A 12870-nucleotide genomic window follows, 5' to 3' on the forward strand; every position below is an offset into this window, starting at 1 on the left:
TGCACGGTTCGCTGTACAAACCTTGGGTAAGACGTTAGAAATAGGAACGAGAAATTGGTAACAAAAAGAGTTCCAAATGAATTCAATCGATAGTGGAAAATTTGGAAAAAATACAAAACAAATAGAGCAAATTTCTGCATGACTTCAATAAAGCAATAATGTGTCTACGGCGAATAAAATGTACAGCTGAGCTCTCCTAATTCAGCTACTCCGCAGATCCCCGCGAAAGCGTAGCCATCACTCATGTGTACTGTGCTCACTTTCGCATTCAGACGGTTGTGCGACAGAGATAGACCTATGCATGACGTCATAATACCATGGTCACACGAAACCACTGCTGGGTCCGACTGCGGAACATGCGTTTTATCACGTTCTAGCAAAATTTGTTCCTCACTTCTCTAGCAATCGGTGACTTTTCAAGTTGTGTGGAAAACGGTAACCTACCTTACTGTGAGTGAAAAATCGTTCAATTTGCTTCATAAATCCGTGTACCGTGCATCATTTCGATCGTAAGTACTGCATCCCGGTTCTAGTGCATCGAATTGCATGCACAGCAGAAACAGGCTGCTTTCTTTCCTCGTCGAAATCATTGCTCCGCCTGTGATGAGATTAGCGCTGCTGCGAGTAGCAGCTAGCTGGCAGAAATGAGACGTGGTAGATTTTGTCTCGCTCTAGCACCCTGTGAACCCCAATCGGTGGTTCTCGCTTACGTATGAACCGTCTGAAAATTTTGCATTGTGGCTGATCCCCCACGGCTCTGTTGCTGCAGCTGGTGGTGGTGTGTCTGTGTCCCTCTACTTGCGTAATGAAAATGTGTAACGATTGGAACCGAAATGGTACTCCTAGCTGAGTATCGAAATATAATGAGCATTTATTAGACGGAAAATGAAAAGAAACTTTTCACCCTCTGTCTGGTGTGTGAAATTACACGTACCTACTGCCACCAATCAGGGAAGGGGGGGATGATAAGCTGTCGAACCCCAATCGCCATATTTTTACCAATACCCTAGATACCACTACATAGACAGTACGTGCTAAGAGTGTCACTGCTGGGGCCAAATTACTAATTTGAGGAGAAAGACGTTTCATTTTTTTCCTGTTACAGTGAACTCTTTCTATTCACAGGGTAATAGAATTCTAATCACTATGGCACAGAGAAAATTTACAATTTTTCCTCGCAATGTAAAAAGATTTTTTTTTTCTTATAATTTGATTCTTTTTCACCGTGTTTTTCTTTCTATCTCTTCTCTCGCTCTCGCTCTCTCTCTCACTCTTTTTGCAGCCATATTTCGTTTCGCTACTGGTGTGGACGACATTTCCAGACGTACGTAGAGTGCAAATTCCTAGTGCTGCTGGAAATTCATATTACACAGCTGCTGCAGCAGTAGAGTTTCATCCGTAGCAGGCATAAAGCCCCCCTCTCGTACATTCATCGGCCTCTCATCCTGCTCATAGCGGTGGAAGAAGTGTGAGCTTTTGGTTTCTGCCATCTTCTGCCCCCGCCCATACCTTTGAAAGTGCACTGTTGTTTCTATTGATTACCACCAGCAAGGATCGCCTGGAGCGGCGCCTATCGTTTTATATGACTTTAGAAAGCGTACAAGGTAAGTGTGAAATCGTATAACGAGAGATGGGGGGGATACCTTTGGGTTGCCACGGCAGCGCCCATTGGTGGGATAGTAGGCAAAGAATATTTGCCAACAACAACAAAAAAGTTTCCAGCTTACTCCAGTGAGAGTGTATGCATTGCAAATCTGCAGCAACCATTATAACTAAAGTCCATTGCAGCCTTACATAAGCAATTAATGTAAAAAAATATATATTTCACTACGCCATCTCATTACAGAAACACCAGCACTCAAAGAGGCACCGCTATCTCCCATATTAAGGAGTTTCAGTGGTACGACGTGCATGATTTCGCATAGAAGCAGCAAAAGTCATAGGTACGTGTCAAGTTCGCCGGACTCATTTAACATCCCAACTTACCACGCAATGACATGATCTCTCCCTCTCTCTCTCTCTCTCTTTCGGCAGGACTTCAAAATATTCTAGCAATAGACACCGGAAATTACAGCCGTTCAGGGAAACGTGAAAACTGTACCCCCAACTACTAGGCATCTCTGTAAATTTTTAATTTAAAAACTCGTGTTATAAGAAGCATCCATTTGTACTATTCTTGCGCCCAAACAAACAGTGGAACGGAACACCGCTCTGTACCACCGCTTCGAGTCAATCGCGTATGCTAGAAGCAGCGTTTTGCCGAAACTGGAAGGACAGTTTTCCGCGGAAGAAAGATTGGTGGTGGTGTGTGTTTATGAGAGAAGGAGAGAAGGCAGGAAAAGGTGATTATTTTGATAACTGCGCACACATTTATCGAACCCAGACGTGAAAGAGAGACTTTCTTACTCGCAAAACGAAAACAAAACAAAGGGGCATAGTTTGAAGCCCCCGATACAATCTCCTGAATTCGAGCTGCTAGTAATCTATCCGTGTCGTTGGAAGTCATTGGTGGATTCCGAGTTAAAAGAAAAACCAAACGGTCAAACCGCATTTCCACAAACCACGAGAACGCAAGAAGTTCTGTTTGAAGTAGAGTGATCGTGCAAACCAATCATCATCTTAATCTTATTCCGTTATCATTTGTTTACTTTCCTTCTTTTTCTTCACACACCTCTCTTTTGCTTATGTGGTTTTTAACCGTAGCTAAGGTGAATTAACTATTTTATGTTTCTTTCTGTTTGTTTTTCATTTTCTTTGGCATTTTTGCTGATCTCTCCCGCCCTCCCCTCCGCTCCCCATTAACTGACCGTGTGCGCGAAACTATGGCTGCCTTGTTTTGACGGATACACAACCCAATGCAGCGTGTCGATCAGTAAACCCCCACCTGGAGAATAACACAAATAGTTCGCACTAGTTCCGAACCAAACCACAGACCACATTTGGTAAAGGATCCTCGCGCGTTTTGAAAAGGGCTGTTTGAAACGGCTGTTCTACAGAACGAAATCATCAATTTCCAACACCTGACACCGCCAGCACACCATCATCCTACAAATGCTTTTGCTAGCAACATCCTCCAGCAAACGATTGGAAAACGACGCCGCATTTGACGCCAACACCGCTCTGCAGCTCCGAACCCGCCCGATCTGTAACGATCGTCGCGTGCGCGAACAGATGAATTTGGTCAGCCTGGAGCAGCAGCAGTGCCGTTGGTTTCGTTAAAAGCTCATAATTTTCTCCTCCAACGATCACCTGTGACCTCCCCAACACATACACAAACCCTTGCGTATGTCGCGCTTGCCATCGAGCCGCAAGGGGACGCAATTGCTTGCATGAAGTAAAACGCTGAACACACTGCGAAGGCGCGCTGTGTAGCGAGAAGCTGCTAGCTGGACTGGGGTCGTGGCGCCGAAGTTACGGTCCAGCCGAGAGCCCATCACTGGGAAAGCCTTTCCTTTTGCTTCGCGCCTGTTCACTTGCGCTCTGGAGCTAAGATTGTGGTTTAGGTAAGTACGAAGCATTGGTGTGCTCTTCGTGACCGTCGTCGCCCAGTGCGGTACAACATTAATGTGCGGTTTTGTTTGTAGTTGCGCCTGATCGTTTCATAGAATCGCGCGTGAAGAGTTTCGTCGTCAAGTCGCGTCTCCCATTTCGCAAAAATGGCTACCGTCAACGTGAATCGCAATGTGACCGATATCTTCTACCGGTACAAGATGCCTCGCATCAATGCGAAGGTAGAGGGTAAAGGCAACGGCATTAAAACGGTAATCGTGAACATGGCGGAGGTGGCGCGAGCGATCGGTCGTCCTGCAACCTACCCGACGAAGTATTTCGGTTGCGAGCTAGGAGCCCAAACTCAATTCGATCATAAGGTACGTATTTTAAAACAGAAAATCCTGGCGTTAGGCTGAACAGAGTAGAATTGAGGACCTCGGCATATATGTGTAACCGTAAGCAAGGCCAGTAGAGAGGCCTCTGAATATTATTGATGTCGAGTTGCTGAACGATCAAAAGACAAACTATCGCAACATAAAACAATGTTTTTGTTGTTTCGTTTTTGTAACGATTTCTAGAACGAGCGTTTCATTGTGAATGGATCGCACGATGCCACCAAGCTGCAGGATCTGCTCGACGGCTTCATCCGCAAGTTCGTCCTGTGCCCGGAGTGCGACAACCCGGAGACGGATCTGATTGTATCGTCCAAGAAGGGTACGATCTCGCAGGGCTGCAAGGCGTGCGGTTTTCACGGTCCGCTCGAGGTGAACCACAAGGTGAACACGTTCATCATCAAAAATCCACCGAACGTGAACCCGGCCAGCCAGGGAGCGTCGCTGACCGAGGGTAAGCGTAGCAAGCGCACCAAGAAGGGCGAGAACGGAGACGACTCGACGGTTGGGCTGAACACCACCAACGGCGGTACCACGGAGAACGGTGCCGAAGCGAACGGTGGTGACGAGTCACCGAACGGTTCGATCGCTGGCAATGCGGGCGACCAGAACGGTGAGGATGATGTGAGCTGGACGGTGGACACGTCGGAGGAAGCGGTACGGGCCCGTATGCAGGATCTGACCGACGGCGCGAAGAACATGACGGTGTCGGACGATTTCGACAAATCGGAAAAGGAGCGCATCAACATCTTCTACGAGCTGGTGAAGCGGAAGCGTGACGCTAACGAGCTGGACAACGTGCAGGTGCACAAGGAGCTCGTGACCGAGGCGAGCCGGCTCGATATCCAGTCGAAGGCAACGCTCGTCCTGGTGGAGCTGCTGTTCACCGCCAACATCATCCAGGAGGCCCGCAAGTACCGTAACCTGCTGCTCCGTTTCACCCACGAGGACAAGAAGGCGCAGAAGTACTTTATCGGTGGGCTGGAGCTTACGATTGCGATGCACGCCGAGAAGCTGATGGACAAGGTGCCGGGCATACTGAAGCTGCTCTACGATAGCGACGTGCTGGACGAGAAGGTGATACTGGACTGGTCGCAGAAGGTGAGCAAGAAGTACGTGTCGAAGGAGGTCGCCGCACAGATCCACGAGCGCGCCAAACCCTTCGTCCAGTGGCTGCAGGAGGCGGAGGAGGAAGAGTCATCCGAGGAGGACGACGATTCGGAGGTCGAGATCGAGTACGACGACCGTGCCAAGGTGGACTCGCTGCGCAAGGAGCCGGCCAAACCGGACCCGAAGAAGCTGGCCAAGGCATCGCTCGAGGAGGATGACGAGGATGGCGAAGATCTGAACATCGACGATATCTAAGCTTCCTTTCTTCGGGCGCGCGCTTTGTGTGTGTGTGTGTGAGAGAGTGTTTCGTGCGCGATATCCTTTTGACGACAGTTTTGCTAGACACGCTTTTCTCTCTCTCTTGCTGGGTTTAAATACGGTTTTCTTTTCACTCGCTTTTGTCGATATGAAATCGCTATTACGATTTGTTGTTTTTTTCTTCTAATTATGCCTTTTGCTTTCTACTTGGTTTTAAATTATCATGGGGTGGTAGCCGTTGTTTTTTCCCCGGGCTCAATTCGTGTTTATGTTTTCTTGTTTGCTTAAATCCTAATCGGGGAATCCATTCCTAATACACGTATCGCTGTAAGCCCATTTTATGTCGTTTATGTGAACAGGCGAATCACAAGCACTGCTACGTCATGCAACTCTCCTGTATCTCATAATCTTTCCTATGTTAGAGCGCAATAAAAGCATATGAAAAAAAAGATCTCCTTTAATATGTTTTTGTTTTGATTGCCACCACCCAAGTTGTTGTCTACTACGCTACGACGGACTAAGACTATTTACGCTACGGTGTTGGATGATTGCAGAGATGCTCGAACCCGCTTTTCTAGACGCATTAACCTAATCAAACCCTTTACCGGGCTTGCGGTCGTCTGGTGCCATTCTCATGACATGACCATGACCAGACTCCAATGACCTTCCTCATAGAGTGGGTCTACATTGACTTCTGGTGGGTGTCTGGCTGTATTTAATCCGTCGCGACACGTGCTTTGGAGAACAGTGGAGCAGTTTCATCAGGATCTAGTTACTACCTGATTGGGTCAAACAGCACCTAGCAGCACCGCGTTGTTGTCATCAAGGCGTAATCATCACCGAATGGCGATCGAGGAAAGAAATAATTGCGACTCTTCTAAGGGCAAGCCGATCCGATGCAAAATGCAACTGTTCGATGTGTCCATTTGAATGTCGTTGAGAGGTATCCGATCCGGGGCTGATGATAATTATCGGGCATTGTAAAACTCATGTGAACTTGCCGCGGTGGGGAGGGAACAATCTACTTTGCCTCGCTCTGTGTATGCGCATACTACGCAAACATAGCGCAACTACCACCGCTCGCACGGACGGGTATCATAAACATCTCCCGAACACATCATCTTATCCACGTTAATAGCGTGCAGTATCTTATCGTTCTACAGTGCGCGATCACTCACTTGACTATAGCTGATCCTACTGGTGCTTGAGGTGCGCCGTTTCAAGCGTAATCTGCCCGATCACATGCCCCATCACATAAGATGGCACGGGAAGAGTTCAACGTAGCGACAATCGACTCGGCAGAAGGATCCTTCAGTGCACAACAGTGGAGCAGCTACCTGGACGGTGGTGCCAGAGATCGTGAGAATGCTGGTAAACGCTTCGCAAGACGTACCGAAGGCTGCGGATTTAGTGCCCTGTGCGTCGGCCTGTTGATCGCGATTGTATTCGCAATCGTGCTGCTGTGTGTCGGGTTCATAGTGGTGTACGAAAACGAAGGACAGGTCGTCGCCACGGTGGACCTTTTCACCGAAGACTTGCCCCCAGGTAGCAAGGGCCTTTGCGGTGAAGAACGAAATGATCCTCTCAAATGTACCTCTCTTGTATTCCAGAGCAAGCTGTTTGGTTTGACTCAAATCTAGCCGAACTGCGCAATGCATTTCGCGTGGTGGAAGAGAACAAGAAACGTGCGAAAAATGTCATCCTGTTCGTAGCCCTGGACAGTGCGGTGCCGTCCTTTGGCGACTACCCGCGACCAATCTGGGAATCGTTTCCTCACCTAGCGTTGCTTCGACCGACGACGATGGTGGAACGCACAGCACGTGCATCATTCAGTCCGACCTCCATGTTCTGTGGCATTGAAACCGGCTGGCACACGATCGGGTTCGATTCGGCCGTTAAGCCTTGGGATACATGCGTCAGCACGCCAAACAGCAGCAGCACGCATCATCATCATCATCATCAGGCCGCTTCGATCTTGCAGTGGGCTCAAACCGTTGGCCGTCGCACCGGGGTGATAACGAACGGGGAGATCGTACAACCGTTCCCAGCTGCACTGTATGCGCATGCGGCTAATGCTAGCTGGCTGCACGATAGCCCAGACATGCTGCTGTGCCCCGACGTGCGCTCGCAGCTACTGCGCGGACCGGTTGGCAAGAAGCTGAACGTGATCGCTGGGAAGCTTACTTGTCCGGATGAATTTTGCCGGGAAGCGTTCGAAGCGGAATGGGAAAATGAGCGCCTGGTGGAAGGCACCAGCTATAAAGTAGTGAACGAGTTGAGCGACCTGTTAGATCCCACACTACATGATGCTGAGTATAGTCTCGGATTGTACGATCAGTCAGCTCTGGCGGAATCAACTGCTTTTCGCGATTTGGTGGTAGGAGCTTTGAACGTGCTGGAAAGTCCGGAAGGATTTGTGCTGGTTGCCATTGCAGATCCCTCAGACGCTCAGGTTGTTGTGCCAAGGGAGATCGATTCGGCGGTACGAGCAACACTCAAGAAGCTTAGGTGAGTTAGGGGGGTTTTTGCTTGTTTGGTGTGGCTTACTTATAAATCATTAATCGTCTACACCACTTCTAGCGGCGCTCTGGACGACAGTTTAATCGTCGTGGTACGTTCTGACGTCCGGGATGGAGATGCTGGGTTTGCGACGGTGCACGCCATTGGACCGATGTCCCACCTGTTGCATCGGGTGCACAACGAAACGTTCCTGGCGCATTTCATCTCGTACGCAGCACGCATAGGGCGCTTCAGGGATGCAGATCTGACGAATCTTATACTACAAATAGTGTGAAGAGCATCAACGTCTTGCGAGAGTGCAAGGGGGGACGTTCGATGCACGCCAGCCAATGCCTAGTTTAATGTGCAAAGGTATAGATATTCTACTGTTATAGTGCGTCCAATTTTGTATGCAGCAATTAATAAATAATCACTTTTAACACTCTGTTGCGTAGGTTAACGCGGTAGTGCTATAATGAAAAAAAAAATCGGTTGCCGTTGGTTATTTTCCATTCTCTTCTACCCGATTTGCCTCGCGCACTGAAACAACCTCAGAACAGACACACGTTCCGCAGCGTTCAACCATGCCATGACAGCAAAGGAACAACATCAACAACAAAGTCACTGGAGCTTTTTTGACATTTTGCCAAGTTATGAAATAGTGACAGCGCGTCCTGAATGCGAGTGTGCGTTTACGACACACCTGTGGAGGAGAAGGCAACGGTGGCAGCGACGACGAAAACGGAGTGGAACGAGCAGACAACACACACTCAATTTCGCGTCGTCATTTGTGGGTAGGTGGAATTTAGCGTTAAACATTGCAGGATCCCTCTGTGCTCGGGGACGAATTGTAGCAGCTGGATTCGGTGAGCGAGCTACGAGCACAGCGCCCCGTAACCTGCTAATGGAGATGGCCGATTGATGGCACGTGCATGGGCTGCACACCTTCACGATCGGTTGTTTTGCTGCTGTTCACACGCTCGCTCTAAGTGGCTGGGTAGCTTATCAGTCTCAGGCCTTCTTGCTTCCCTCACCATCTTCCCGTGCACCTAGCCGCCGCCACAAGCGCGATAAGGGTGAAGCGGGGATCACGGATGTGCTTACAATCGCGCAAAACAACAGCAAGCAACCTTCCGAAAGCCGCCTTTGAAGAGTGTGGAGAACATTATGTAAGAGTGGAAGTCCACAGCAGTGCGGAGCCATAACATTCATCGAAAGTCGTCGTGGTCGTCGTCCCCGTTGAATCACTCCCTGTGCGTCGACTGATTGGGGTGGATCGCGTGCGTGGTGCGATTTATTTACCATTTTAATTGACTTCTGTTGACCCGGTTTTTGTTGTGCTTCTTTTCACTTTTATACAGCGAACATTGAACAGTGCAGCGTTCGCTGGCGGAGGGCAACATCCGGTAGGGTGAAAATGCAGCAGCTGTGGTGAAATAATTGTAACATCGATTGCAGTGATTTTTATCCCCCACCCCGCCCCGGAAGGAGTTCTAAAAACATCTAAGAAGACTCGATTCATACTCGAGCTGCTCCCTCGACCATCGACCTCTTTTGATTGAATCGAGTAATACCGTAACGGAACGGAAACGCGCACGACGCGACGATACGCACGATGGTGGAAAAGCTCGACACACGGAGCTGTGTCTTTTCCCTGCTCTACTCGGTCGGTTCGTTTGCGGTGGCATGCGCCAGTCTGTCCACGCTCAACCCGAGTGATCGCATATCGGTGCAGAAAGGTGCGCTGCTTATCAGCTTCGGGTTCGTGTACTTTGTCGCACTTACCGAGTTTCTCAACAAACTGCTGCTGAGGACACCGTTCGGGCACAGCTTCGTCAAGCGCTACCGGTTGCGCGTTTCCGATGTGCTGGACATAACGAACAAGTACGTACGCGCCGGACGGGCGGGAGTGAAAAAACGCTCGGAACGATCACTAACGTACGATTTTTCTCTCTACCCCACGTTTCAGGCTCGTCTCCGCCGTACAGGCCGCCTTTTCCTGCATTGCCGGACTGTTTGTGTGCCGCTGGTCATGCCCGAGAAACTTTCTGCACGCCTCCCACTTCCTATCCGAGTCGTACGCGTGGTTTGCGGCATCGTACTTTTTCTACGACCTTTGGTCGATGTACAAAATCTACGCCGCTGAAGCAGCTATTAAGATAAAGGTAAAGCTCGGCTTGCAAAGCTCGGCAGTGGCCGGGGATAATAATAACGTGGGCGCTGGAAGCAACGGCGGCACGGCAGCGAATGGAGCACTGGCGGAAAAGACACTGCAGGCGCTGGACGACATTCCCAGTGTGGGGCAGGGCACACTTTCGTTCGTGAATCCGTGCAAACTGGGTATTCCAAGCTTTGCCAAATATCTGTCAACGCATCCTTTGATGGTGTTCCATCATCTGTTCATCGGGTCGTATGGGTTGGTTGTCATATCGGTAAATATCATAGTAGGCTTGCGGCGCTGATCAGTCAAGAGTACTAGTAACGAGACCACTCTGTCCTTTTCTCTTTTCCAGTATCTTCGCGGTGGACTGGGTGATTGTGTGTTTAGCTTCATGTTTATGATGGAGCTTTCCACACCGTTCGTATCATTCCGTAGCATTTTGAGCGTGATGGGATTGAAACAGTCGAAACTGTACGTGATCAACGGGCTGGTGATGCTGGTCACGTTCTTCTGGTGTCGCGTCTTTCTAATGCCGTACGTCTGCTACTACTACAGCCAGGTGGTGAACAAACCATTTTTTGAGGTACTACCGATAGCGAAATACTTCTCTACTGCGTCATGTAACTCCCGTTTTTTTATTATTCCAGGCCGTATGGAATCTGCCGTGGGGATGCAAAGCAAGCATTTTGGCACTGTTTCTGCCCCAACTCTACTGGTTCCGTTTGATGGTGCGAGGTGCAATGAAGGTACTGTTGGCTAGAGCTCTACCCTGTTTGGCAAACTGTGCTCAAGCGTTATTTCACGCCTTTCTTTTGTAGGTATTTTTCCCACCGAAAAACAAACGCAACACAAAGCTTGCGGCCAACTCGTGCGCAAACGAAGTGTCCACCAACGGGGAAACCATGAAAGCTTCCCAATCCAAAGATAGTGAAGTACGGTCTCTAATGTAAGGATAAACAGTGTTTAGGCAACAGTCGGACAACAAGAGCGCGTTTTGGGCAGGAAAAAGGGGGCGGCGAAAGTGGGTGAGCATTGACTCTATAGGGCATTGACATCTTAGTAAATGTTAATGAATAAGTGTTATTTTGTGTGTAATTTGAATGTATATTCACCGACATGTTCGATGTAGTATGATTCAACGTTGACGAGGCATTGCGAGGCATTGAGCGACGTGAGTGAATAGCGCCGCATGGAATAATCGGACGTGACGGAAGGGTCGGAGAAGAAAAAGACGGCTAGCGAGGATGGGAGATCTTTAGCAGGGACAACTTACTCACTTCCATGTTGACAACCAAGATAGAACAAAATGTGCTGCTGCTTAGTTTACTAGTCATAGTATTTGTGTTTCCTTTTGTTTTGTTTTTTGTTCACTCTATATGTAAACAGGAACATGTAATAGCTCTTAACACTGCAACAACAAACAATGCGCTCAGCCACAGGGATATGTTCAAACATACACAAACACACAGGATCTTCCAGCGGTGTTCTTTTGGGCGAAGTGTCCACTGTACGAACGCGGTTTGTTTATTTGTGAATGCCCCTTGATAAGTTATACCACGCAAATGATGCAACAAAACCAAACGTAGGATTACGATCATACATAAATACCCTTCCCATACACATAAACATACGCACGCGCATCCCCATACATATTATACTATATTGTATTGTTGTTAGTAGAGGAGCATACACGCGCGGTGGTGGCTTCGATGCAGGAGCAGGAGCAACAACACAACCATTACTTATACAGCGAACATCTCTTATCGGTAGGTGATAGACTTTTTTGTGCATTTTTTCTACAAAACATTTAGCAAACAACAGCGCACAACGTTTTCGTGCGAACTAGTTTACAAGAGTACGGTTATACATGTACACCACCACAGCCCACACAGACACATTGAACCGTGAGTGCGCGAATGGGGCAGTTACTAAGGACTAACGGTGAGATTAGAGCAGAAGCAAGCCGAAAGAAAAGCAAACCGATAGTAAAACAAACAAAAAATATTCATATAACTAATAATCAATGGAGCTTTCATATTAGTGTGATGTTTACCATGTTGTTGTTTAGGCACACAGCAAGAGGGCGGCGAGTCGAACGGACGAGCGAAATCATAAGAAAAAAAAAATGCGGGGATGTAAAGACAACCAAACCATGTTTGTTGAAATACATTTGAGGGAGAATCCGGTATCGCTCACCCTGAACGCGGCCCATGATCAAATCATTACATTCGGACGGAAAGACGGAATAGCGTATCAAATTTAGGTTGAACAGATAGACTGTCTTGTAGGCGCGGTAGCAGATGAGGTAGCGTAATAATTGGCTTACATACATACACACAAAAATTTTCTGGAGAGATTTTGAAATGAAAACGAAACAATCTTGCGATGCGAAAAGGGATTTGGCCTCCCGGAGGTGGTGCTGCTGCTGAGGGTTGTTTATAGCAAGGCAAACTATAGGATGAAGGCGTAACGTTGCAATCCCTTTTGTATCGCACCTTGCACCTACTATTCCAATTGCAACAATGTGAAAAGATGATGGTGGAAAAAAAGCCCCCGTCGCTGGAATTCTTGTACGAGGGATGTGTTGTGTTTGTGTACCAATTTACATAAAAAATATAATGTGTACTGGAACTTTGTAGTAGCCTTTGTTGGGTTGGAATTTACACTTTATTCTAGTGCTAGGCCCGCGAGGGCCATCCGAGAACCGGTGTGAAGGTGGATTTTACGGCGATCATCTGTGGGCATCGTGAGGCCTGTGAGGTTGTTCTTCTTAGCGTAAGCTTGGCAGAAAGCTTTGTGCAAAGGTCAGAAGGATTTTGAGCTCTATATGTGTGCATGTCGGGACACTGTATTAGTAAATGACTTACAGCAGTGAATAAAAAAAAATAAGATTTACAGCTAAATCGAATCCAACGGCCAATTTAATTCGTTCGATCAAGACTTCAATCGATAACACTG

The 12870-nt window shown here is 48.1% G+C and overlaps 3 protein-coding genes across 13 annotated transcripts; all 3 read left to right on the forward strand.

Moving 5' to 3' along the window:
- The first annotated feature begins 326 nt into the window (after window positions 1-326).
- Window positions 327-5710, forward strand: LOC118508214 (eukaryotic translation initiation factor 5). Of its 2 annotated transcripts, none has more exons than XM_036047795.1 (7): window positions 327-450; window positions 1283-1604; window positions 1847-1943; window positions 2035-2342; window positions 2862-3503; window positions 3585-3869; window positions 4071-5710. In XM_036047795.1, the coding sequence occupies exons 6-7, from the start codon at window positions 3657-3659 to the stop codon at window positions 5247-5249; spliced, it is 1392 nt and encodes a 463-aa protein (XP_035903688.1). In that variant the 5' UTR covers window positions 327-450; window positions 1283-1604; window positions 1847-1943; window positions 2035-2342; window positions 2862-3503; window positions 3585-3656; the 3' UTR covers window positions 5250-5710. The 2 variants fall into 2 exon arrangements, with proteins under 2 accessions (XP_035903688.1, XP_035903687.1); XM_036047794.1 differs by having other exon boundaries at window positions 352-509.
- A 603-nt stretch (window positions 5711-6313) lies between these two features.
- On the forward strand, window positions 6314-8193 carry LOC118508213 (alkaline phosphatase, tissue-nonspecific isozyme-like). The gene is made up of 3 exons (XM_036047793.1): window positions 6314-6797; window positions 6863-7760; window positions 7833-8193. Exons 1-3 carry the CDS (start codon window positions 6512-6514, stop codon window positions 8044-8046), a joined length of 1398 nt encoding a protein of 465 aa, XP_035903686.1. The 5' UTR covers window positions 6314-6511; the 3' UTR covers window positions 8047-8193.
- Window positions 8194-8388: 195 nt separating this feature from the next.
- LOC118508216 (ceramide synthase) lies at window positions 8389-12550 on the forward strand. Of its 10 annotated transcripts, none has more exons than XR_004905762.1 (7): window positions 8389-8545; window positions 9113-9635; window positions 9721-10183; window positions 10265-10495; window positions 10560-10658; window positions 10731-10937; window positions 11042-12550. XR_004905762.1 is itself a non-coding variant. In XM_036047797.1 (6 exons), exons 2-6 carry the CDS (start codon window positions 9367-9369, stop codon window positions 10860-10862), a joined length of 1194 nt encoding a protein of 397 aa, XP_035903690.1. In that variant the 5' UTR covers window positions 8389-8545; window positions 9113-9366; the 3' UTR covers window positions 10863-12550. The 10 variants fall into 10 exon arrangements, 7 of the variants coding, with proteins under 7 accessions (XP_035903690.1, XP_035903696.1, XP_035903691.1 ...); XR_004905764.1 differs by having other exon boundaries at window positions 10731-10933; XR_004905765.1 differs by lacking the exon at window positions 8389-8545 and adding an exon at window positions 8626-9031.
- Window positions 12551-12870: the final 320 nt, after the last annotated feature.

This window comes from Anopheles stephensi, chromosome 2 (genome assembly GCF_013141755.1).
Source record: "Anopheles stephensi strain Indian chromosome 2, UCI_ANSTEP_V1.0, whole genome shotgun sequence".
Classification (NCBI taxonomy): domain Eukaryota; kingdom Metazoa; phylum Arthropoda; class Insecta; order Diptera; family Culicidae; genus Anopheles; species Anopheles stephensi.

Coding starts and splice junctions, on each gene's coding strand:
- LOC118508213 (XM_036047793.1), top strand. CDS start 6,512: ATGGCACGGGAAGAGTTCAACGTAGCGACAATCGACTCGGCAGAAGGA. Junction 6,798..6,862: donor CACCGAAGACTTGCCCCCAG/GTAGCAAGGGCC, acceptor CTTGTATTCCAG/AGCAAGCTGTTTGGTTTGAC. Junction 7,761..7,832: donor GCAACACTCAAGAAGCTTAG/GTGAGTTAGGGG, acceptor CACCACTTCTAG/CGGCGCTCTGGACGACAGTT.
- LOC118508214 (XM_036047795.1), top strand. CDS start 3,657: ATGGCTACCGTCAACGTGAATCGCAATGTGACCGATATCTTCTACCGG. Junction 3,870..4,070: donor AAACTCAATTCGATCATAAG/GTACGTATTTTA, acceptor AACGATTTCTAG/AACGAGCGTTTCATTGTGAA.
- LOC118508216 (XM_036047797.1), top strand. CDS start 9,367: ATGGTGGAAAAGCTCGACACACGGAGCTGTGTCTTTTCCCTGCTCTAC. Junction 9,636..9,720: donor GTGCTGGACATAACGAACAA/GTACGTACGCGC, acceptor CCCACGTTTCAG/GCTCGTCTCCGCCGTACAGG. Junction 10,184..10,264: donor ATGGGTTGGTTGTCATATCG/GTAAATATCATA, acceptor TCTCTTTTCCAG/TATCTTCGCGGTGGACTGGG.